The 26,303-nt window shown below is 49.8% G+C and overlaps 1 protein-coding gene and 1 pseudogene across 2 annotated transcripts; one reads left to right on the top strand and one right to left on the bottom strand.

Annotated features, from left to right (window-relative positions):
• Nucleotides 1-8,736: 8,736 nt before the first annotated feature.
• On the top strand, nucleotides 8,737-10,978 carry LOC309630869 (protein FAM136A pseudogene; annotated as a pseudogene). Its single transcript has one exon. The product of its transcript is annotated as a protein FAM136A pseudogene (transcript).
• A 3,037-nt stretch (nucleotides 10,979-14,015) lies between these two features.
• On the bottom strand, nucleotides 14,016-19,718 carry GPR55 (G protein-coupled receptor 55). Its single transcript, XM_082396020.1, has one exon. The coding sequence runs from the start codon at nucleotides 19,488-19,490 to the stop codon at nucleotides 18,474-18,476; it is 1,017 nt and encodes a 338-aa protein (XP_082252146.1). The 5' UTR covers nucleotides 19,491-19,718; the 3' UTR covers nucleotides 14,016-18,473.
• Nucleotides 19,719-26,303: the final 6,585 nt, after the last annotated feature.

Genomic DNA, 26,303 nt, shown 5'->3' with positions numbered 1-26,303 from the left:
TTGCTTCCTGCTCTGCTTTCCAAGGGACCCAAACCAGGCCGCCTCAATTTCCTTTCTGGAGCATCTCTTCCACTCTGCGGGGTGCTCCTGGTGCCACAATCAGCACCCCACTGTCCCCTCTGAGAGGGGCATGTGACCATCTAGCTGGTCAGCACCTCATCTTCTGGCCACAGAAACTGGCTCACGAACAGCCATGGGGCCCACCTGAGTTTTCCCTGGGAATTAACATGGACACTGGGGGCCTCATACACCAATAAAGTCATTGCCTTCCTTCTTCTCCACCAGTGATGGATTCCTTCTCATCCACTCAAGACCCAGCTGGACTCCTGCTCCCCGGGAGACTTTCTTCAACATCCTGGCCCAAAGAGATCTCAGCTGCTTCACTCACTAACATCCAGGATCCCCATCACAATTGCCTCTCCAGTCCCCTTGCTACCATCCTCAGGCCTTGCTCTTCTAGCCAGTTGTTTGAAGCTGTTACTGTTATGTAGGCACTTAACTCGTGTACCTGTCTCTGCTTGGCATGGAGTTCTGCCAGCAACCCGTGTGGATTCATTGGCCAAAATGCAGCAGGTGGGCATTCCTCATAGAAAGTGGCCAGGCTGTTGAACATAAGGTGACCAAATTGTCCAGGTTTGCCCAAGATTTTGTCAGCTTTCCCACTGACTGTCCCATGTCCCAGGAAACCCGCAGTGCTGGGCAAACTGGCACCGTTGGTCACGCTGTCCAATGGGCAGGAGGGTGCCTCGTTCCAAAGCGAGGCGTACAGCCTGAACAGATTCAGCCCAGACACCATTCACTTATTCATTTAACACAATGTGTTGAGCTCCGACTATGTGTCAGTCATTCTTCTAAGTGTGTTTACCGGGGATGAACAAGACCTGGTCCCTGCCCTCAAGAGCTTGTAGCGCAGAGCAGAGGTCAGGAAATCTTTTCCGCAACGGGCCAGATCAGAAATATTTTTGGCTTTGCACACGCTATAGTCTCCGTCATATCTACCCAACTCTGCCATTACAGCTACAAACAGTTAAATTGGGCGTGACTGTGTTCCCATAAGACTTCGCAGGCGGCAGCCCCAGGCTTAGAGGTAGAGACAGACTCACAGAGCCTCAGGACGCCTATCGGGCCCCTGCTGCTGGCTTGAGTCAGCACCATAGGCTGCCACGTCGTGCCCTGTGTGGTCCCATGGTCGCCACCATGGTCAGCTGGACCTGTTGGTGAACACCTGACCGTCCTGAGGCTGCCAGTGGTTGATATAGGGGGACTGGCCAGCAGCGACCATGGCCGCTGGCTGGAACAGGGTTGGCAGGAGACAGAGCTGAAAGGCTGAAGGGGAGAGCAGACTCAGGAGACCTTCTGGGGCCTCCAGCCCTGCAAGCACTGAGCCATGGCCCCAAGGGGCCCAGCCCGGGGAGGGCTTGCTGTGGGCCCGCAGTGGGGCTGAGTCCTGTTGCCTTTATTTCCACGTGCATCCTTCCAATGAAGCAGCTTCACTCCTCCTTTCCTTTCTTTCTTGTTTAACAACTCAGTAAGTTTTAGTAAAATTATAAAGTGTGTGACTATCATCATCATCCAGTCCCTATAATAAATCTGTTTTTCTTGAAGGGATCTGAGCGAGTTCCCAGCAACCAACAACCCTCATGCACCCCAGATCCATGTGAAGCCAGAGCGCCGTGGGGACACAGAGGAAGGGCCTAATCTAGGCTGGGGGGTCAGGGAAGTCTTCCCAGAGAGATGCGCGTCTAAGCCAGGACCAGAGGGCGGTACGAGTACCCTGGAGATGTGGGGGAGGGGGAGTCCCATCACTTCTTTGACCTTCAAGTGGCAACATCTGGACCAGGTGCCCCCTACAGCAGGCACGGGGTAGACAGAACCCTCCATCAGACTCTGCCCACCAGCACCCAGCGAACTTGGAGCAGCTCCCCTGCCCCCTCCACACTCTGTTGTGGAGACCACCCTGGTTTCAGTGTTCAGGGCCTCCCCAGTGCCCCCTGGGGGCCTCGACCTCCTCATCTTCATGGAAGGGAAGAATCTGCACCGTCCCCGGGTGCAGTCAATGGGCACTGTGCTGCCTGCACCACCCCAGAGAGCTTTTGTCCAAAACACCCTAACGCAGTGTTTCCCAAGGAATTAGGTGAGGTTATACCTAATTAGGTGAGATTATACTCCTGCAGCTCTGAGACTGGTGGGAGTGTCTGACCATACAATACTCCCTTCCCGGTCCCATCAGAGAGAATCCCCAAGTCCCACCTGCACGCCAGAGCCCCTGCTCTCCCCTTTCCCCACAGCCAACCTTCCTCATCCTGGAGCAGGAAACATTTCTTACCAGGAGGCTTCTTTGCTGCCTGCGAGAGACACCAGATCCAGCTCCCCCAAGTAAATAAGGAGCAGCTGGAAGTTGCACATGAGATGCCCAGCAACCCGGAGCTCAGGCCCTCTCTGCAGGTGCCGCCATCCACCTGGGCCTCCCGTGGCCTCCCTCCCCCGAGAGAGGACTGATGGCAGTTTGGTGCAGGAGTCCCCAGCCTTGGGCCCTGGGGTCACTCCGCTGTGGCAGGGATGGGGGACGTTAGGCCCGACATTGTCTCCAGGGATATGCCACCCCTATCTGCTTCCATGTCCCATTAGAAGAGTCTGGATTTGCTCCACCTACCCGGGCCTGGGCTTCTCCAGGAACCGGGGGCACACGCCATATTTGCCCAAACCTAGGGCAAGCCTGGGTATGAGGCATCTCCCACTTGGCCATTAAGAAGGTGCATATGCAAAAGAAATAGTTTTCCCAAATGAGAAGATCCAACTTGAATATACAGACTATTAGGGGTGTGTGTGCCATTGTTTAAATGTCTCAGGGAGTAGTTCATGTGTGCGTTTTTAAAGACATATTTTAATTTCATAAAAGGTAATTAGTACATTAATTCGAAAATGTTGCTCCTTTCTGCTTTCACATTTTATGGAACATTTTTATCTCAACTTTTCACTAGCCTCTTGGGTGTCTGTGTCCTCACCATCCCTTGGGCCAGGTTAAGCCACCAGGGGCTTCCGAAGCCCATGACCCCCCCTCGAGGCTCAGTTACTCAGATTCAGCACTTTTTGAATCCCTGTGTGACACAATCACTGGCCATTTGATCCCAAGCCGTAAGTGCCCCTTCCTGTAATGTTGGAGGCTTAGAGTTTTTATTTAACCTTAAGATACATGTGACCTTATTCATAACTGGTGATGTGGGACATTCCAGTCACCCAGGTATTGTCATCACTTCTGCGAGGGTGGCTGAGGCTCTTTGCGCCCGGTTGGGGATGTGGGCTTTGGGGGGAACCCTGGCTCTCTGTTACCTCCAGCAGGTGCTATGGGGCCTAGGATTCAGGTGGAGTCGAGCCTCCAATTGCCTCCTGGTTTGAAGTGAGGGCTGGGACAACGGTGATTTGCTGCAGCTGTCAACCAGCAGGTATTTATCGGCTCCGCTGTGCGCCCAGCCTGTGCCAGGTGCGCGAGGCAGAGAGGGGATGAGAGCCCTCGCTGGGAGGGACAACTAAGAAGGACCGTTTCTATTTAGAGCTCCGTGCCCAGTGCACCGCGTGGTGGAGGGCCAAATCAGGCAGAACAGACCAGGAGAGAAGTCTGCTCTCCACCATATGCTGACTGGGGAGGCTGGCGGGCGGGCTGCGCCCACCTTGGGAGCAGACTGGTCACTCCGTGACGGCTCAGGGTGTTGGCAGAGCCCCGAGAGGATCTCAGGGAGGGGAGGGAGGGCCAGGCACAGAGACCCAGAGTGCTGTCGTGGAAAGAGCCCGCACCTGGGAATCGGAGAGCTGCCGCCACTCATACCTCCATTCACATCTGTTTCCACATCTGTAAAACAGTTCCGTTCCAAGGCAAGATCCTGTTCATATCTATTTCTAGCAACAAGTCCTCAGTTTTAAGGGGTCACCCTTATTTTTTTATTTTTTTAAGAGTTTTGTTTTGATGTGGACCATTTTTAAAGTCTTTATTGAATTTGTTACAATATTACTTCTATTTTATGTTTTGGCTTTTTGGCTGTGAGGCATGTGGGATCTTAGCTCCCTGGCCAGGGATCGAACCCACACCCCCTGCATTGGAAGGCAAAGTCTTAATCACTGGACCGCCGGGGAAGTCCAGGGATCCCCCTTACTTTAATCTCCAAACAGAAAGACTTGTGATTTCATCCCACATTCAGTGGGAACCCTGGTGTCCCCACAATAGTCTTAGGAGTCCCAGGGGAAACGGTCCTGGGTCCTACAAGTCTGTATATCTGACCCACACGGAACACCTCTCCAATTCCCTTCTCCCATAAAGGACAACTGACATAGGCTATTGAGTGCGGGATACTCTATGGAAGCCCAGGGCTAGTGGATTATAACGTACAGCAACTTAAAATGTACCCAAGTCCCTTTCTCCGCCCAAGGATTTCCCACTGGCCTGTGCCGCCCCCTCCCCAGGTGCACTGATGCCAGATGCTCCACAGGGAAGTGGAGCAGTACCTCACCCAGGCAGGCGGTTTGTGTAATTTCAGAAGCATAGGAGGTATTTCTAAAAGTGTTTCCCCTTTGCTCTCTTGACTTCTTCTTTGAGTTACAGCTTTGTCCCAGTTTCATTGTAAATATCCCAACAAAGAAGAATCACGTGGCCAAGCAGTTAAACGAGGAGTAACGACTGATGATGAAGAGCAGATGGCCTGGTGGGATGGAGAGCAGTAGCAGGGAGGGGGTGCTGGAGGATGGGAAACTGAGTTCTCAAGCTCACCGAAGGCTGTATCTGCTGGCGTGATTGGAGATGCTTTATGGGGTGACAATAAGGTGCCCCCGAGAACTTTCATATAAGGTTAGGTAAGGTCATCCTCTGAGAATGGAACTTATTACAGCAACACATGGGAGGAACAGTAATCATTAAAATATCATATATAATAATCTGATGATCATGTAACAGGTATGACCTGCTCCACCAACTTAGATTACAAATATGTTCACATTTCTTTTATTGCCCCAATTCATTGTTTTAGTCCCCGTGTGTCTTTGGGGCACGAAGAGAGTTGCCCCATATTATTCAAAAATCTCAGCGTCCAAGGGGAGGTCAGCTTTGCTTCTTCACACCAGGAGAACCAGGGTCCCAAGAGCCCACTGCTACCATTGTTCCTTGCTGTCACAAGGTGTCACTATTGGAGCTTGCTCTCACAGACGATGCTGCTACCCTGGAGGGTAGGATGCCCTTCCTGCACTAGGTGCAGGATTACAGCTCTTCTTAGTCTGCTTTCCCACACTCAGCCATCACTGCCCAGAGCACGGCCCCTGGGGCGTGGAGGCTGGGTGGGAAGGGTAATTAGCATCAGCCGCCTTCCACACCGGCCTCAGCCCTCCTGCTTTGAAATGAGAATAGCACATCAGCCAAAATCCCCCTTCACTCAAGGTGATTTAATTGGAGGGCTTCTCTGCTCTTCCCCGCCACTGCTCCTTGGATCACCCTAGCTCACCTGAACAGGTGTGCCTGACTTTGCATCTCAGAGATCAGGGCTGGGATGGGGGTGTTTTTGTTCTCAGAGAGCCCCAGGGAGTCTCACCCACACCAGCAGGGGCCGGCCAGCTTCTGCTAAGCGCCACAGCTCACACCCCAAGAGGAAGAGGCTGGCACCCTGGTGGCTCACATTTGCATAACCAAGGGGGTACACGGAACAAGGTAGAGGTTACCAGAGGCGAGGAGGGTGAGAATTGTGTAAAGGGGATCAGCTGTATGGTGATGGATGGAAACTACATTTTTTGTGGTGAGCACGCTGTAAGGTATATAGAAGTAGAAATAAAATGTACACGTGAAACATATGATGATATAAAACAATGTTACTTCAATAAAAAATAAATCTAAAATTAAAATAAAGAGGGCACACAAATGATCCTACTCCAGAGGAAGAACGTCTGTTCCAGGTATCCCTATGTCTCTGCCTAAACCAGGAGTTCCTGACCTGGGGATCAGGAGTGGAATCCGGGGGCGGCGTCATGAACTGGCTGGGGAAAAGCATTATGTATTTATTTTCACTAATCACTAACTGAAACTAGCATTTCCTTCCTTTCTGCTTATAGGCATCACACCACAGTAGTACAGACGGTGCCTGGGACTTTGTCACCAATAGAAATCACAACTATTTTCATATAGCACCACAATTGCTGTAGATATTTTAAAATGTTGCTCAGCGCATCACTAATTCAAGATCATGATAAGTTATTGAACCTGTCACTAGACCTCCTTTATCCAAGGCCTCAATAAAGCACATATATTGCTATATCACAATTCTTAAATTCTGATAATTGTATTTCAGTATATTTGGTTTCCTTTACCAGCCTATGTATTTTACTTCATGCATTTAAAACTATGATCCTGGGGAAAGTCCACAGGCTTCCCCAGACTGCAGGAGGAATCCATGACACAAAATTGATTAAGATCCATGGCCAGGGGCTTCCCTGGTGGCGCAGTGGTTGAGAATCTGCCTGCCAATGCAGGGGACACGGGTTCGAGCCCTGGTCTGGGAAGATCCCACATGCCGCGGACCAACTGGGCCCGTGAGCCACAATTACTGAGCCTGCGCGTCTGGAGCCTGTGCTCCGCAACAAGAGAGGCCGCGATAATGAGAGGCCCGCGCACCGCGATGAAGAGTGGCCCCCACTTGCCGCAACTAGAGAAAGCCCTCGCACAGAAATGAAGACCAACACAGACATAAATAAATAAATAATAAATAAATTTAAAAAAAAAAAAAAAAAAGATCCATGGCCATACAGAGAGCAACTGGCCACTGTTTTGTTTTAAAAAAAAGAAAAAGAACCTCACCACAGTTCTAAGAGCTAATGTTTACAGAGCCCTTACCACATGCCAGACACTTTCTATGTGTTGTCGCATCATAGGCAGAGCTGTTATTTCCATTTAAAGCTGAGGCACTGGTGCGCTGAATGACGTCACTTGGCCGTGAGCACACAGCGGTCAGGGTAGGAGCCAGGAGTCAGCCTTGACCTTTCAACCCAGCACTGAGATTTCACCATTTTCAGTCAGGCCGCCTCCAAGGTCCTAGGGAGCTCGACCTGAGTGTAGCTCACCCTCGAGGGCTGAGGGCCGGGCCATAGCCAGCTCAGGCCAGGGCAGGGAGGTGGTCTCAGGGGGTCCAGTGTTCAGCCCACCTGGGGTGACCGTGGCCTGCTCTCATCCTATAGGCACCAGGCAACCTTCAGTCCCCCAGGGTCACCCCGGCTCCCTGCCCCTTGCAGGCCTGGATAAACCTGACCGGAACCCCAGTGTCACGGGCCGAGGGGGACAGGGCCCTCCCCAGGACAGCCACGCACTCCAGGGCTCACATCCCTCCTCATCTTTCTTTTCCGTGCTGCTTCAGGCCATCAGCCACCAAGACTTCCTTCCCTGGTTCCACAACGTTTGCTCACGCCAGGCACTGCAAAATTTTCATCATTTACTAGAGATCGACCAGGTCACACATGCCCTCTGCCATCCTTCTGGTTCTTTCCTGCTTCCTAACACTCCCCTGTCTCCCTTCCTCCTTCCTTCCTTTCTGAGGCAATAGATCCTGGCCCCTTTCTCTCTTGGGACAGTTCCTCCCATTTTCACCTCCAAGGACTTCCCCCAATACTTTCTTTTCTGAAGGGGAACTTCGGTAAATAACATTTTCTCAACCTAACTAATTACTAAACTGAGTCCTGTCTTAGTTCAGGCTGCTGTAACATAATACCATGGACTGGGCAGCTTAAACAGCTAACAGACAGTTATTTCTCACAGTTCAGGAGGCTGGAAGTCCGAGATCAGGGCGCCAGGATGGTCGGGGTCCAGTGAGAGCCGTCTTCCTAGTCCCGGACTGCTGACTTCTCACTGTGTCCTCACATGGTGGAAGGAGCAAGGGAGCTCTCTGGGGCACTAATACAGGCACTAATATGGGCACTAATCCCATTCATGTGTGCTCCACACTCATGACCTTATCACATCCCAAAGACCCCACCTCCTAATACCATCACATTGGGGGGAGGGGGTGGGATTTCAACAAATGAACTGGGGTAGGGGACACGCAAACATTCAGTCCATAACAGTTCCCAAGTGTCCCAACCGAGGGAGGAGGGAGCCCTGAGTAGGTGACATGTTTGAACTTGGTCCTTGGAATTGAACATCACTCATTCACATCATTGATACCGTGGCTTTTTCAGCTGATCCTCTGTGCCATCCAGCTACCAGGAGCCAAGGAGGCATCAGCTGGGCACTGAGCAAGCCCACCCTGTAGCCCCAACCCCATCGGCCTGCCCACTCAGGATGGGGCTCTGCCCTGAACACACTCCGTGCTCTCACAGAGTCCCAAAGGTACTTCAAGGCAAAGACCCTGGGTCTGATTTCTCTAAAGGCCCCGTACCTGTGCACCTAGGTCTCCAGCTGCCTCAGCTCCTGGAGACTTTCTCTGTCTAGCTGTCCATTTTGCACTCCCTTCTGAGACAAGGCGACCCACTCTGCCCTCTGTTGTTTCCCACCCCGTCTCAGACTCAGCCACTTGCTTCCTGGGGCCGCCTACGCCTTCCCAGAGTGCAGCTGGGAGGTCCAGCCAAGTGGCTTGAGCTGCCCACCAAGCGTCATGCCTGCCTGCCTCTCGGTGGAGGCGAGCAGCCCAGGCCCCCCGCTCCAGTGAGGACCTACTGCCCAGCTCTCAGGTCCTCAGCGCAGGGGACCTCCTATCCAAGGTCGCACATTCCCAGGCCCACATCTGAGACTGGGTCACGTGGGGTCTACAGGCCTGGAGTCCCGTTCCAACTTGGGACGACTCTGAACGGACCTCACAGCTGCAGGGGTCTCGCGGGCATTGGCTGAGGCGCAGTTGGGCCTGCATCCCGGCTCAGCTTCTCCATCACTCCTACTGCTTCCGTCCCCTCCCTTCACAGGCGTTGGTGCTGAGAACACTCCTTAACAAACCGCCCACACGCTGAGCTCCATCTTGGAGACAGCTTTTCAGGACACCCAACCTGCAGGGCACTCTGCGGCTCCAGCCTGGGGTGGAAGCCAGGTCTTCGAGAGGAGAGAGTGGGGTTGGGAGGAGGTGTGGGTGATGGGGGGGCCTTTGGGTACCACTGGAGCCCCACGGTCTTGACCACTCAGACCACAGGCCTCAGGATGCACCACATGTGCATCTGGTGTTGGGGTGCTTCTGTAGAGTCGCTCGGGGGACCCGCCCACCATGGTTGCTCCTCTTTTATCGTTTTACACATCAGACCACCGTGTCCTGCCATTCACGCTGCCATTGAGATTTTTTTGAAGTTTAGAAACCACATGCCCTACCCAAGGCCTGCAGGCGGTTTGGGTTCGGAAATGGCCCTGTTCTCCGATCCCCAGGTGTTCACTAGTCCCTCAGAGGGGCTAGCAGCCCCCTGCTCTGGCCTTCTTGTCCCACACAGGAGTGGACACACAGTGGCTGCTCAGGAAATACGATGCCAGTTGAACTGAATTGAAGCTGAAAGGGGTTCCATTCACAGATCACAGAGGGCACTTGCCCATCAGGACCACGAGGACAAGGGTGAGCTGGTAAGAAGCCTCTTCTGGCGGGAATCCATGTGGGCGCCGGCGCGGCAGGGAGCAGCGTGGGGTCACCATGGCGGAGCTGCAGCAGCTCTGGGTGCAGGAGGCGGTGGACCCCTGATGAAGAGTCTGGAGAGAGAACATCCGGAAGATGCAGGGCCTCACGTTCCGGTGCAGCGCCGGCTGCTGTGAGGTCAGCCAGGTGTCCGTGCAGCAAGTGCACCAGTGCACTGAGCGCTGCCGTGCACCTCTGGCTCCAGCCCAGGCCCTGGGGACCCGAGAGTTGGAGAAGTTCCAGGACCGCCTGGCCCGGTGCACTATACACTGCAAGGACAAAGCCAGAGATTCAATGGATGCGGGGAGTAAAGAGCTTCAGGTGAAGCGGCGGCTGGAGAGTTGCGTGACCAAGTGTGGGGATGACCACATGAACCTCTCCCCAACCACGACCAAGAAGGTGAAGGAGTGTCTCTCGTCCGTTGGGAAATAGATGTCTGCTACTGGCCAGCGGGGCTGAGGGCAGGAGTCTATTCAAAAAGAGGAATGGGGATTTGGGTCTTTAAGGAAAGTTTATGAATGAGGAAATTAAGGGTGGCAGCAAGTTTCAGGCCTAGGTCACTTGCCTCTGGACACTGGTTCCTTTGTGTTTCAATCCTAGAAAGTGAAATGGAAAACACCGGTGCTAAAATTTGGGTCAGAGATAGTACAGGAGAGTTTTTGTGAGCCTGAATTTCATGTGGCCAGGGCTTATCCTGGCAATAGGGAATCTCCCTTGTACCAAACCAGAGCCCTCCAAAGTACCAGATTCTCTTAGTACACAGATACCAACAGGCTGGCAGGTCCATCTAACCCGCCTATGATCTGGTGGAGTGTGAGGAGAGGTGTTTCTGATTGTTGCCAACCTCCTGTTTACCAGAAGGATCACCACTACATTTTCCACAAACTGTAATAAAACAAAAGCCATGAGGTCCCTAATTTAGAAGGGGAAAGGGGGCTTCTGGGGTTTTGTTTTGCTTGGTTTTGTTTTATATACAAGGGCATGAAGTTATTTAAGATGTAGAGTTGGGAGAGGTAGTTTGGATAAAAATTTTGAAAGAGTCCATTTCTGGCCATCAAGATGCGGATGTGCATTTCTTAAAATTCTCACACATGACATCTTTCAGCCTGGAGACCCTGCAGAAACGTAAGAAAGGATATCACACCGGTAGGGGAAGCAAACCTTCCCTCTCACCGGCAGCCATGGTGGGCCCTGAGGCTGTCTGCAGCAGACTGACAGGACAATCTTGCAGTGACATTCACCCTTGAAGGCAAAGAAGATTTTGATTGTGCCATATGCTAGTATTCAGGAATGAAGAGTGAAAGAGGAACTGTTGGCTGCTTAATTAAGAGAGTTATGAAGTACTGGTCTTGGAAAAATCTGGTTTTCAAAGAACAGAATAGAGTGAAAGCCTAAACCCAGTATTACTTACTTTGCCCCCTGAAATAACAGAGCTCTATTGAGACAATCCCTTGGCAACACGAAGGTCAAGGGAGAAAAAGTCAGCAGCTTGGGGACGAGCTGTGACTCCTTTAGTGCAAAAGAAGGACAGCCCTCTGTTACCAACTACTACTTTTGACCGGGCCTTTGTGACATGCGTTCTTCTTGCTCCAGTTCTAGCACCTTATAGTTCTGATAAGGACCTTGTTACTTGAAATGATAACATAGCCTGTCTGTTTGCCGTTTCAAGACTGTGATATATTTTCCTAGTGGTTTGGTTTTAAAAATAAACGGGATTGGGCTTCCCTGGTGGCGCAGTGGTTGAGAGTCTGCCTGCCAATGCAGGGGACACGGGTTCGAGCCCTGGTCTGGGAAGATCCCACATGCTGCGGAGCAACTGGGCCCGTGAGCCACAACTACTGAGCCTGCGCGTCTGGAGCCTGTGCTCCGCCACAAGAGAGGCCACGACACCTCAATGAAGAGGGGCTCCCACTCGCCACAACTAGAGGAAGCCCTCGCACAGAAACGAAGACCCAACACAGCCAAAAATAAATAAATAAATAAATAAATAAATAATTTTTTAAAAAAAACAGGATTCAATTTTTCTTCCCCCCCTCCAAAAAAAAAAAAAAGAAGAAAGTCTCTTCCATTCCCTCTGCCTGAAAAGGAAGCCAGGTTTTTTGTCTAGAGGTCGGGTAAAGAAAGCCCTGCAGGATTTTGTGGGTGGGGAGTACAGAGGAGTGTGGCCGGGCTCAGCGAGGTTAGAGGACCAGCTCCCCAAGTATAGGAAGGTGCAGGCTGTTATGGTTCCCGAGAAGAGCCAGGACAAGACTCCGCCTCCCCATGGAGTGGCAGGATGGCCGAAGGGAGCCTCGGGCTTGAAGGGAAAAGACCACTTAACACCAAGTTCTCCGGGGCTGCGGGGATGAGCTTCACGCCCAAGTGTTTGAAGGGCCTGTTAAGTGGACGCCACAGCTGAGACCAGTGTGACCTGAGACTCAGAGGCCCCTGTAAATAGTGCAGCCACTGAGGGACCCCATCCCTAGGACTTGTGCAGGTCCTGGGAGAGGGAGGAAGCCCCAGATGATGGAGCTGGAATATCCTACAGGAAAGCTTGATGAGTTCAGAGCAGGTGACGTTCGATTTGAAGAAACTAAAGAAGCACAACACTTCTTTTGCTCCAGATCACAGAGCAAATCCGCATGCAATGGACTGAATGGTACCCCTCCCCCCAAATTTATATGTGGAAACTCGAACCCCCAATGTGACTGCTTTGGAAATAGGGCCTTTAAGGAGGTGATTAAGGTAAAATGCGGTCATAAAAGTGAGACCCTGATCCGACAGGATCAGTGTCTTTATAAGAAGAGACACCAGAGCTCACGTGCACGTCCTCCTCCCTCCCTCCGTCCCCACCACGTGAGGACACAGTGAGAAGGCGGCTGAGGGCTCTCGTGGGAAACCACACACTGCTGGACCCTGAACGCAGACTTCAAGAACTGTGAGAAATAAATTTCTGTTGTTTAAACCCTTCAGTCTGTGGTGTTTTGTTATGGCAGCCCTGCAGGTTATACGCCATTCCCTCCCTAGGGATGGGTTTTGCAGCGTGCAAGAGTTTCCAGCTCCATTACATCCATTTTCATCCCTATTTTATCCATGTGACTTAAATGTACCAGCCTCTGAAGTCAAATTTTCTTAATACTCCAAGAACCATCAGTTTGCCCCTATCAGTGCAGATGTCCATTTTCTGCCAGCTTCCCCTCCGCAAGTACTTCTGGGTCTCCTGCCCCAGGACATGCTGACGAGTCCCCCAGACGCCTGCTGGGTTTGCATTTACACGTGCTCCACTCTGCTGCACATGCTGGATTCCCATCAGTGAGAACTGAACCCTGGCTCCCACTTTAAGTCTGTGCTGCAGACTGGAAAACGGGAAGAAAAGCACAGCCAAGAGGCTTGTCTCTGCCATCGGAGGCGGCCCTTCCCAGAATCCAGGGGCAACAACATCTGGCATATCTTGGGGGGAGGTCCGCCCACCTCCCTCTGGCACCTCTGGTGCCAGTACTTTGGACACTTCCTTGACCATCCAAGACCCGTGGCCATGAGGCCTCTCTGCCCTTCAGGGAAACCCCACCATCCACTCCAAGAGCTTTGGTTTGGCCCTGGACCTCACCCAACGATCCCTGGGTCATTGGACGCCTCTTTCAGGCGCCATCCATGCGGATCAGCTACTTGGATCCTCTGCATTTAGCCAGGTCAGGTCTGATAACTGCAAACCTTTGCAAAGCTCTCTGCAGCCTCCACCGGTCCTCACCCCTCCCTGAACGAGAAGCCACGCACACGTGTCTGTGCACCGTCGCCCACGATGTGCAGCCCCGAGCCCCCCTCCGAGAGGGGTCTCTGGCAGCGGAACACACTTCACAGAGACGTTCATTACACAGACGCACCCTGAGGTGCCTTTTGCGTGACTGTAGGTGCCCCTCGGAGCCTCAGGTCTCAACAGCCTCCCTCGCAGGGTTACACTTGCTCAAGCGAGGCCCCCAGAACAAAGGCTGGCTGAGGCTTCCAGGTGAACTCAGGGCCCCTGCCCATCCCCCCCCCCCCCCCCCCGGCAGAAGTGATGTCAGGCTTTGAAGTGACAGGGCTTCGGAGACTTCAAAGCACCGAGGGCCACATTTAGCTCCCGATCAAGCGTCCTGTGGGCCCTCCTGCAGCGGCTTTGTGCAGAGGACACATCTCGCAGGCTTGTGGCAGGGGGTGGGGCCTGAACTGGGGCAGAGGGGCGTCTGTTTGTCCTCCCACCCCCAGCTCCCGAGTCCGCCTTGACCCGCCTGCCATACGCTCTCCCTCAAACGCCCACTCACGGCTCTGAGTCCTGGGCTCACTTGAGAAGCCGGCTCTGGGTGGAAGAAAGCCAGAGGCGGCTGCAGTGGTAGTTTCAGGGGTTGTTCCCCCAAAAATATCTTCTGTGGCACTTTCCTGTGGGTCTTCGAGTCCTCTCCGCCCTCGGCAGTGGGGTCTCACGGTGGCCCTGGAAGGTCCCTGTGCACAGCACAGCCTACCCTCTAGGGTCGACGGAGGGTGGCCTGGTGTGGGTATCACCACCATCCCCACGTGGTTCCTAGGGAGGGGCGTCCCTGTCCCTTTCTCGTGACTGTTCTGCGCACCAGACTCTCCTCACACCCACACGGTTGCTCTTCTCAGTTTCTCTCCTCACTGATCTCTCAACAGAATCCTTTTTAACCTCTGTTAGTCTCTCCAGGTGCCCACCAGGTGTCAGCCATTTCAAGCACCTGTGCAATCACTATTTGTGGTAACAAGGCTGTTATCTCACTACAAATGTCATTCGTGTCTTGTAGCAGCTACGTAGCATTCATGCAGTGACTCTTAGCCTCACAGGGTCCCCAGAGAGAGACTGAGTAGGAAAACAGTGGCAAATGCAGTTGGTGGACTAACATTCTCCATGCAAATGCTCCCTGGGGGCCAATATTCCAAGGGAGGGTCAGTCCTTGCCCCTGAGGGGATGTGGCCCAGATGTGGGTGGCTTCTGGGTCAGCAGAAGATGGCTGTTGAATCAGCCTTCTCAGGCTGCCATAACAAAATACCACAGACCTGTTGGCTTTCACAACCGTTCTGGTGGCTGGAAGTCCAAGATCAAGGTGCCAGCAGGGTTGATGTCTGCTGAGGGCTCTCTCTTTGCGTTGCAGAAGGCTGTCTGCTCACTGTGTCCTCATGGAGCTCCCATTCAGTGCATGCAGCAGGAGGAAGCAGGCACTCTGGTGCCTCATCCTATGAGGGCACGGATCCCATCATGAGGGCTCCACCCTCAGGACCTCATCTAAACCTAAGTATCTTCCAAAGGTCCCATCCATAAATACCATCACATTGGGGGTTAGGGCTTCAACATATGGATTTGGGAGGGAGACATAGTTCAGTCCACAGCAGCCATCAAGGAGCAAGGATGCCCCCAGTCATCCCTTGGCACCCAGGTCACAACGGGGCTGTGGGGGACTCAGGAGAACGGGGTGGCCCAGGCCAGGGCCTGGCTGTTCACATTCTCCAGGAGCTCTGGATAGGTTAGTAGGATTCACGTGGGATGAGCCATGAAGGAAAACCCAGATATAACCTGGGAGAAACGGACTCACTCTGTGGGTGGTCAGAGAAGGGAGGGGTCATCAGTGGAGGACTTCTGGAGAACTGGCTCTGTGTCTTCAGCCTGTTAGTGGTCAACAGGTCTCCTGAGCTGGGCCACACAATGTGTGCACAGGAGTCAGGGCCTTTGGAGGCAACTCCAGTGTCATGGTGGTGGTGGGACAAGATGGCGGGAGCAGGGTGGAGCGGACTCAGAGCTGGAGGGACCACAGCCTGTGGGGTCTGTGTGGCCCAGTTGCTGCCCCAGAGGACCAAGTACCCAAGTGGATGTGAGGGCTACATTTAGACCCTGTAGGGTCTGGCTCCTGGTCACCTGGGACAGGCCCCAGCTGTGCTCCTGGGGCAGGCCAGAGGGTGGGTCTCTGTGCTCCCAGACTCCGTGTCCAGGTGGCTTCTTCGACGTGGTCCCTTCATAGTTCCTTTGACCAAGATTACTGGGTCACCTGACAAGGGCCATCAGCAATCAGCTCTTCTCTGAAGTCAATAAGGGTAGCCCAAGACAAGGTTACTCAGCATCATAGGAATCTATTTATTTGGCAAATCAGATTATTCAAATTATTTTTTCCAGTTAATTGTCCCAGTTTCACACACGTACATATACCCTGTGTATCTCAGATTTTTCCAGATTAGGAGTACAAATAAGGCCAGACAATGTCCCTAAGCCTCCACTGGTTTTAGTAGTGAAAATTTCAGCCTCTTCCACAGCTAAGTTCAGCTGTCCCTAACTCACTGACTGCCACTTGCTGCAGGGTGGGCTCTGGGTGCATCAGCACACTAACCTTAACCCTGACCCTCTGCCCCTTCTGTGCCTACTGAGCCTGATTGCTGATCTTGGGCCAGACTTAGCCCAGAGTGTGGACCCTCCTACAGAGCAGCCTAGCCTGCAGCTCTGGACCCGTGCCCACTCCCACAGACCCTGATGGCTCCTCTGTGACATGAAAGCCAGGATGGGTCCTCCTGGGGAGAGAGAAGAGGCCCATCTCCTTCCCCTAGTGTGTTGGGATCAGTCAGCGGTTCCCAAGGCTCACCTCCAAAGTGGTCACATCAACCCCAGTCTGCCACAACCTTCCAAGGACCTACACCTCACAGTTACGCAGCTTGTGAGTCTATACTCCCCTCCGACCCTCTGTCACCTGGCTCGGCAGAGTCATGCTGCCTACAAGACGAGACTGTATGTTTACAGACATCACTGGGGATGATGGGTCATCAGGGGCCCACCATCCCTTTCCTCTTTAGAAGCCTGTCTGGCCCTAAGCACGCTGGTAAATACAACTGCAGCATGAACCGCGCCACTCAGCTCCACTGGGCAGGCTCCCAGCTCCCAGGGCAAAGAGAGAAATTGGAGGCGGGCGGTTCCTAACTCCACCCACCCATGGGCTCTGACCGCATCCAGCCCAGTGTCCTGCTGGGTACATGTCTGGCTTTCTGAGACTAGCACGAGTCTGCCTCGGCCCAGGATGGCCATGGGACTGTGCAGCCTGTAGGCAGGGGGAGGAGTGTCCAGGGCTTGGAGCAGCTGGGCGGGACTCATCTCCGGGTCTGCAGAGCTCCTGACTCTGGCTGCCGGTTCATGGAGGCCCAGTCTGAGGGGCGGGAGCCTCTGGCCCTGGCCGTGATCCCTGCTCTGCACCCATTTCTACCCTTTCTTCCTCACCGTTCCCTCCAGCCCCACAGAGTGCCACCTGACCACTGACCGCAGGGGAGCGGGGAGAAGGTGGGGCTTCTGCCCTTCTATGGCTCTCAGTCAAATTGAGGATTCTCAGACAGGAAGCCACTCTGCCCTCCATCCTTCCTGCCGGTCTCACACCCCAACCCCTCACAGAGCCCCAGCGCTTCAAGCCTGAGACTGTTACCCAACCTCACCTCCTCCTTCCTCAGGGTTTTATCTAAATCGCCCTCTTTCCCCCCACATGGCCACCCCTCCCTTCCGTCCACCGCTCAGCGGTGGACGCCTCTTCTCCTGCAGGTATGAGGTGGTTGCTTTTCTTCCTAAAGTCTTCCCCCCGTTCACATTAAGTCTCATTTGTTGCTTCTCATCCCACTCACTCCGTCTTGCAAACCACCCCACAATTTATCCTGATCATCATTTCACTCTCTGGAGCAGCTGAGTCATTGGCAGGCTTTCAGCTGCCACCACTGCCCCTTCTCTAGAGCATTAGAGAAGCCCAGTCCAAACTATGATTCAATCGTTTACAGTTTCCAGCGAGGCACTGCCAAGAGCCCTGTGTCGTCGAGATGGTTCCTCTATTCCTGGCTGTCTCATCTTCTCCCTCCCAGCCACTGGACAGGGACCTCTCTGTGGACGGTGCCACCGTGGCCGGCTGCCCAGCCAGGACGCAGGTGGGCAAGACAAGCACCTTGTTCTCCTCTGGCTGAACCGAATCGAGCCTGATTCCTTCTCATCATTCTCAAGGAAACTGAATCTAATCAACAACATCCCAGCCTGTTCAAGAGAGCAAACTGGTCATGTCCAGAAATTTCCCACTCCCAGGCTTGTCTCTACTGCCTCTCCTCCCCCTGGGCCAGTGCAGTGGATGCCCCAGTGGCAATGGGGGAGGGGCTGTCCAATTCCGGCCCTTGGCCTGTCTCCTACCTTTCCCAGGTATATCCTGCCCCCTCGTGGCTCTCAGGTGTCACCAGTGTCTTTCCACTCTGTCCCCACTATTTTCACAAAGTGTCCACAACATCACAAATCCTGGTCCACACCAGCCCGCCTCAGTCCCTCTGCAGCTTTGTCCTGGGCACAGGAAAGTTTGGCTGGCCTTCCAGGCCTTTCCAAGGCCCATAGAAAACTCGGGGTTCTCTGCACATACTTGCTCTCCCCAGTCACCCACTCTGCTGGCATCTCTGTGAGGTCATGGGTCAACAGAGCTCCAGAAGAGACCACAAAGTACAACTGCTCCACGCCGGGATCCCCAAACCAAAAAGGAGCTTGGTCCATCCCTCCCACTCCATCTCTCCTCCATGCCAACCCTCTTGATTCTCTCTCCTAACTCCTCTCTCTCTTCCTTTCCAGAATCTTCTAGCCTAACAGAAGGACAGAGGAGAGCTGAGAAACAGCCTTATTCAGATGGTCTCATTCTCTTTCTCAATTCTTCCACCGCATGCTTTTTAGGCTTAGAAATCAAGAATTCACCTGGGTCTTAGGTTCTTCAGAGCTCCCCAGACACTGAGTGTTTATATCAAGTTGTCTGGCTGCTGGGGAAAGGTTTTGGGGCCACAGTGAGCAAAGACGGCATTCAAGTGAGCGTCAGAGGGAGGGCACACCAGTAAATGTGCCATGTGTCAGCCCACCACATCAGAGCCCTAGGAAGAGGTATCTGCTGTGGAATTCAGACCGAGGTTTCCTTCCTCCAAGCACAGCTTTCTTCCCTTAGCCATGGTGGTCATGGTGTCCTGGAGGACCAGCTGGGCCCTGGGAGGCTGGTGGGCCATCATATCCGTGCGGAATTCTTTGATGACAAAGTAGTAGCAGAAAACATCCAGACAGCAGTTGATGTTGGAGAAACACATGGACAGTTGCAAGAACAAGATGATGTTCTTCTTGGCTCTGCACTCCACGATAAAGCCATTCCTCACCAGGAACTGCAAGAGGAAACTCAGGTGGACGGGGAGAAAGGAGACCACAAAGACAGCCAGACTGGCCGCGATAGTCCAGATACAGGCCTTCTGCTGGCCCCAGTCCTGGGTGTGGTCCCGACGGGCGACCAGAATGCAGATGTTCCTGTAGGAGCAGAAGCCCATGATGCTCATGGGGAGGAGGAAGCCGAAGACCTCAAGAGGGTAGAAGACCTTGGCACTCCAGGTGCCGTCAGACATGTTGTGGAAGCACCTGTAATCTTCCACTTTCCCATGGAAGCTGTAGATAGGGGTGCTCCCCACCCACACCAGGACCCAGATGGCGCAGCAGATCCCAAAGGTCTTCCTGGGGGACCGGAGGTGGCTGACCAGGAGCGGGTACCGGATGGCCAAGAATCTGTCCAGGCTGATGAAGCAGATAGTGAAGATGCTCCCATACATGCTGATGAAGTAGAAGCACTCCACTAGGGTACAGAAGGGAAGAAGGGGAGCCTTCACGTGAGACAGGGCCATCTTGAATGGGAGAGAGAGCACCAGCAGCAGGTCAAAGACCGCCAGGTTGATCATGTAGATGGAGGTGGCAGCGTAGCAGGGCCACCTCTTCTTCAGGAAGGAGCTGAAGCCTCGGATGGCGAGCAGATTGAGGAGCAGACCGAGGAGGAAGGTGGGGATGTGGACAGCCAGCTGCACGGTTTTCATCAGCTCATCCACATCGTGGAAGGAGCAGTTCTCACTCTGGCTCATGTTCCTTCCTACAACGTGAACAGTAGATGAGATGAAGGTCCTCTTACTCTCTAGAACTGATGGATTCAAACGACTTTGTCAAGAATCATAAACATGACCCCTTTCTCCCACAGCAATCTATGCTCTTTGAATAACAATTAGAAGACACAGGAAGAAAAATTACCTCGAAATCTGTTGCCCAGATAGAACCACTGTTACTTTATATATATGTGTATGTGTATATATATATATATATATATATATATATATATATATATATGGGTATATATATATATATATATATATATATATAAAGTATATATATAATCCCAGACTCTTTCTGTACACACACACACATGTGTGTGCCTTTATCTTTAATAAAAACAGAATTGTGCACAAACATCTGTCCCTTTTTTCCAATCAGAAGTCTTTCTGTTGAAAGTAGTAACAACAACATAAGCCCTGACGCAAACTGGTTTCATCAAAGAGTGAACTTCACAGAACTGGAAACATGAAAACTAGGGCAAGGCTGACTGGAGCTGCAGATTGTACCGCTTCAAATGCTGTTTTCAGGACCCAGCTCCTCTTTATATGTTGCCCCTCTGCTCCACCCCACCCCCACCCCGAAGGTTGGACAGAGCTGACCCCACCCCCGAATGTAGGGCTGGTGGCAATCAGTGCAGCACATTCCCCTGGACACCGTCACTGGTTCATTTATAGGTCCAGGGATGAACAATTGACCCAGAGGCGATGAAAAGCAATGAAACTCTTGCTTGGGTTTCTAGGAAGGGGGTCGGGACTTTTTCTTTGGGATTTGGAGTTGGGAGGATAAAGTCTGAAGCTGCTACAGCCTCTTGTTCTCCGAGGAGAAAACCAAACAGAAATTGGAGAAACATGGAAGAAAGAACATTCCCAGAGGGAATGAAGTAAGGGCTTGAGGTCTCCTCAAGGCAAAGAAAGGTCTTTGGACGGGTAGAAAATTAGAGCTGGGCTCAGGGACAAGAGGATCAAGGCTGCAGATGGAAGCTGGAAGCCAGCAGAGAGAGGGAAGTCACAAGCCCTTGGGAAGGAAGGAGCTGAGTACTTTTAAGACCCTAGAGAGAATGCCATTCCAAAACCCCCTCTAACTGCTAGCAAAAAACAAAACAAAAAAACACATATATCTCTCATCCATTGAACACTATATAGTAAATATGTAATATACATTATTTGATTTGGTGGTTTTCCAAAAATTCTATATTTTCCTATGTGCTAACTTTTCTTATAGGTTTATGTCATGAGAGATCTAGGAAAATGTATTTATTCATATCAAAAGCTCCGGACTCCTGTGGTCTGTGTGAATGGCACCTCCTGAAGTTGTGCAGCATAAGCCCCAGGTGCAACTGCCCCAACCCTAGGATGCCTGGAATAAATTAAATGCAAGCTGGCAGGCTACCCCCTCCCAACAAAATATGCCGAACCATCCAACAAGACTATCTCAAAAAATAGCTAGAATAGTTTGGAACCGACAAGATAAGTTTCAAAAATGGTGAGAAGAACAGGCAAGGACCCAATCCGATCTAACTGAAAGGTGTCACAGCACCAAAGAGGAAGACTCATTTGGCTCAGAGAAGTCACCTTCAACATCAGAAACAGCAGAAAACCAAGAACCACAAAGATAAGAACAAATACAAGCTTGTGCTTAAAGAGATTCGACAAGACTGCAAAAAAAGGAACTTGGGCATCTGTTTTTGGCTGGGTCATGCTCAGGCAGACCCCATGGGTGAACCCAGCGCACATCGCTGATGATTCAAAGATCAGAACTGAAGTGGCCAAGAAAAAATCGGTGATGCTCAAAGATAAACCCAAACTCAAGCCCACAACATGGCTGAATTCAACAAACCGATGAAAAACAGAGAAAAATGGCCTGACGGAAAGCATCCATTCTAGGATGCTGGGATTTGTCTGAGTGGATTGTACCAGGTGTTTGTGTGGAAAAGAGACAAAACTCAGCTATCAGCGCCCTTCAGCAGGACCATCCTAAAGGTCACATTTGAATTGCTGAATTACTTCATTTTTTAAAAATATTTATTTATTTATTTACTTGGCTGTGCCGGGTCTCAGTTGCGGTGGGCTCTTAGTTGTGGCATGTGGGATCTAGTTCCCTGACCAGGGATCGAACCCAGGCCCCCTGCAATGGGAGTGAGAAGTCTTAACCACTGAACCACCAGGGAAGTCCCCTTAATGACTTCAAATGGGAGCTTTTCAAATGGTAATTTTTGAAGCTAGAAAACCATTCTATGGACTAGCAAAAAGAAATTAGGTTGAAAAAAATACTTCCAGCTAATGGTAGAGTGAGCAGAGACTCTAAAAAATTAATCCTCTGAATTCCCTCTGAAAGTTCAAGGAAACCATCTTTTCAACAATCTTTTTTATAAAAAGATCAGGAACTTCACTGGAATAAGATAAAAAGGCTTCGGGCTGCAGCAAGAGATAAAATACTCATTTTTTTCTCAAAGATGGGCTGCCAGTAAAAACCAACCTACTTGGTAGGAGGAGCCAGCAACCTCCCCACTCTTGACCCGTTGCCTGGGGCTGTTGATAACTCCTGTTCCGGCCAACTCAGGGATCCACTGCAATCAACTGATCACACTGTAAGGTGGGTGGGTGGGAGGCTGAGAAGCAGATGCTTAGACAATATTAGACATTTGACAGATTTACTAGGGGAAAGGCCTGTGAAGGATAAAGGGAAAGGGACAGGAGTGGACAGGGAGAGCCCCTCAGGCCACAGAGCAGTCTGACACCTGTGGAAGGAGAGAGGGATGGAAGGATTGGGTAGGAAGAGCGTCAGACCACAGTGCAGCTCTGAGAATGATGGGCCAGGTCGACGGAGGGTCCCTAAGCACAAGTTGCCCATTGGAGAAGTTCCACGTCTAGCAGGAATCTCCCAGGACCAGTGCTTCCCTGGAACCCAGTTGTTAGCTAGAAGCAGTCCAAGGTGAGCATGGCCCCAGCTGGGCTGTCAGTCACCAGGGCCCTGGTCCCAGCCTCATACTAGGAAGGAAATAGAATGAATGGGGAAAGGTCATGGGTCAAACAAATCAGGTCTGTGAATAGACGTGAAGGGCCTGAGAGGACCTTTGTTACCCACCAGCAGCTGGTGTCTGAGAAGTGGGGCTGCACTGAACAACAGAGACGATGAGAACTTGGATTAGAGGAGCCACATTTCATGCAAAATTTTTGGAAAGAAAACCACTCCCAGATGTCCCACTTACACCTTTAAATGTCATTAATATAGAACCTTACAAACATCTGTGAACAAACCAACCAAGTCTCCTGGAAACCTCTCTGAAAAAATAATTAACACCAGAAAAGTTTTGAGGGAGAAAATTTGAGCACAAGAATTTCATGCCCAGTTGGGTGGCTGTTCAGGTGTGAAATCATAGAAAGCCACACTCAGGTATGTGTGGCTTCCAGGAAAAAACTGCCTCCAAGAGGCAGAACTTTAGATCTCCAAGAGATCTAACCACAAAGGATGCAAACATCTAGGCGGGAAAGCTTGGAGCTGAGCATTAAAAGCAGGAAACTGGAAAGAGAACGAAGCTATGATGAATATAGTTACAGATTTAAAAGAAAAAACAGTAAAAGAGATCATCCATGTCTTTAAAACAAGGCAAGCTGTAATACCTCAGATAAATTAACAAAGAAGGAAGATGTTCTTGAGTTGAAGGAGGCCGGGGTGGTGGAGAGTACTGGAACACAGGCGGGGCAAACACTCCATAAAAGGAAATTAAAAGTCATTGTTCTGGGGCTTCCCTGGTGGTGCAGTGGTTAGGAATCCGCCTGCCAATGCAGGGGACGCGGGTTCGAGCCCTGGGCGGGGAAGATCCCACATGCCGCAGAGCAACTAAGCCCGTGAGCCACAGCTACTGAGCCTGCATGCCACAACTACTGAGCCCGCATGCGTAGAGCCCGGGCTCCGCAACGAGAGAAGCTGCCACAATGAGAGGCTCGTGCACCGCAGCAAGGAGTAACCCCTGCTCGCCACGACAAGAGAAAGCCTGCACGCAGCAACGAAGACCCAAAGCAGCCAAAAATAAATAAATAAATTTATTTTTAAAAAATGAAGAAGACAATTTATAAAAAAAAGTCATTGTTCAGTTTTTTTTAACATGAAATTTACAGAAAGCATACGATTTTTTTAAACCTTGAAGTAACCACTGACTATTACAAACAGGATGCTTATCCTCAAAATCACTAAAAAAGATAAAAAGAAACAAAGAAATCAGACAAAATAGCAAGGAAGTAAATAGAATGGGAAAAAGTACCTAAGCATAGAAATCACAGCAATAAATATGAAAATTTCAAAATTTTTAAATTAACCAACATTTTCAGTTCAATTACAAAATAAAATTCGACTCTTTGTTGCTTATAAAGGACACACTTACTTAATGACAGAGAAATATTCAAAGTAAAAGTCCCACGATGAGATAGAGGACAAATATAAACAAAAGGAAAGTCAGAGTGGCAATATTCATACCTAGCACTGTAGAATTAACAATAAAACTACATATCAAGATTAAAAAGTTTATTTTATATTAATGAAAGAAAGATCGTAAAGGCAAATAGAGTAATCTTATGCACTGAAGGTTGTTGTCTAAAAGTACATAAAGTACAATTGTTAAAATTCAAGAGCCATTGGCAAAGATATGGTAGTGTCAGATTTTAATATACTATAGATTTGAACAGATCGAGTTGGCAAAATGTAAATTAGGATATATAATTATATAAACAGTATAATGAATATAATTTAATTAATAGCTCTTAGATTTGATTTTAAATAAATAGGCAATCCACATTTTTCTCAAGTATCCAAGAAACAGTTGTCAAGATGAATTACCTGCCTAGCAAAAACAAAACCTTCCATTAAAAGAAAAGCAGAAATTGGGGACTTCCCTGGTGGTCCAGTGGTTAAGACTTCACTTTCCAATGCAGAGGGTGCAGGTTCAATCCCTGGTCAGGGAGGTAAGATCCCACATGCCCAGCAGCCAAAAAACCAAAACATAAAACAGAAGCAATATTGTAACAAATTCAATAAAGACTTTAAAAATGGTCCACATCAAAAAAAACTTTAAAAAAAAAAGAAAAACATATTATGTGGGCTATGTACTCTGACCACAATACACAGAAACCTAGGAAATAAAAAAATTGGCTTTTTAAAAAAAGCAAAGTCAGGACTATAAAACAAAATGTATGGGACATAATCAAGAATGACAAGAACTTTCTGAATTGGTTTGTTTGTTTGTTTGTTTATTTATTTATTTTTGGCTGTGTTGGGTCTTCGTTGCTGCGCGTGGGCTTTCCCTAGTTGTGGTGAGCAGGGGCTGCTCTTCGTTGCGGTGCATGGGCTTCTCATTGCAGTGGCTTCTCTTGTTGCGGAGCACGGGCTCTAGGAGCACAAGCTTCAGTAGTTTTGGCACACGGGCTCAGTAGTTGTGGCTTGCGGGCTCTAGAGCACAGGCTCAGTAGTTGTGGTGCCCGGGCTTAGTTACTCCGTGGCATGTGGGATCTTCCTGGACCAGGGCTCGAACCCGTGTTCCCTGCATTGGCAGGCGGATTCTTAACCACTGCACCACCAGGGAAGCCCTGGATTGGTTGTTTTAAAAAAAAAATTCACAGATGCAGCCAGAACTATTCTCAGAGATAAACACATAACCCTAACAGCTTGAATACTTTTTTTTAAAAAAAAAGAAACTAAATAAATGAATGAAACAGTCAACTTGAGCATTTAGAAAAAAAAAGAACAAAAAAGTAATAGAGAAATAAGGAAAATTTTTATAAAGATAAAAGCAGAAATAAATGAATTAGAAAGGAGGAAAATACCAGAATCAATAAATTTAAAAGCTGGTTCTTTGGCAGGGGGAGGGGGTAAAGAGTAAACTAAACAATACAAATACTTCTAATAACTGTGATCGAGAAAAATGATTCAATCCTAACTAGAAATAAGAAGGCAATGTAAGCTTAGATAGAGGAGAGAGAAAAAATGAGAAGAAATGACCTTATTACTTGTGTGCTAATCCATTTAAAAACCTTGAAGTAAAAAAACAAAACAAAACAAAAAAACCTTGAAGTAGTTGAAAATTTAGGGGCAAAACATAATTTACTACAATTAATAGGAGTTAACACAAGTAGTATTGATTAGACCAACAACCATAAATGAAACTGAGAATGTTATCAAAGAATAAACAGTTTCTAGTATAATTTTTTTTGGCTCTAGCATATTTTAAATTTCAAGGTCGAGATGATTCTCATACTCTGTAAACAATTTCAGAACATAAGATAATAATAATGAATTTCTGTTATGAAACTAATTTACCCAAATACCAAAACTTGACAAATGTAGCACAAAAGAGAAAAACAATTGCTCAAATGCATGTATGAATATAGATGCAAACATCTGAGTTAAAATATTACCAGATAGAACTCAGTATATTAAAATTATAAATCATCGTTTTACCAAGTCAGATTTACCATAGAAATGTAAGGCCTTTTCAATGTCAGGAAATTTGTTGATACTGTGCGTTACGTCATCACGGCAAAAAACAAAAAGCCATCTCATTGTGTGATAGTTTTTCCACAAAAGTCATTTAAATGAAGGAATAGAAGGATACTTCTTACACCTGATAAAGAGTAACCTGTTCACTTTAATATCCAACTTTACATTTAATGGTTAAAAAAAAAAAAAAGAGGCATTCTTGTTGAAATTGGACACTTGCCAACACCCAGAAGTTCCAAATAATGTGCTAGACAATTAACAGAACCCAGAAGAAGAAATGAGGTATTCCCCTGAATCAA

Source organism: Balaenoptera borealis, assembly GCF_965194805.1.
Source record: "Balaenoptera borealis genome assembly, chromosome: 6".
In the NCBI taxonomy this organism is placed as follows: Eukaryota; Metazoa; Chordata; class Mammalia; order Artiodactyla; family Balaenopteridae; genus Balaenoptera; species Balaenoptera borealis.
Note: the sequence above shows the minus strand (reverse complement) of the source record. Positions and strands in the feature narration are given on the sequence as shown.

What these genes read in the sequence shown, in the direction of transcription:
- GPR55 (XM_082396020.1), bottom strand. Translation starts at nt 19,490, where the DNA reads ATGAGCCAGAGTGAGAACTGCTCCTTCCACGATGTGGATGAGCTGATG.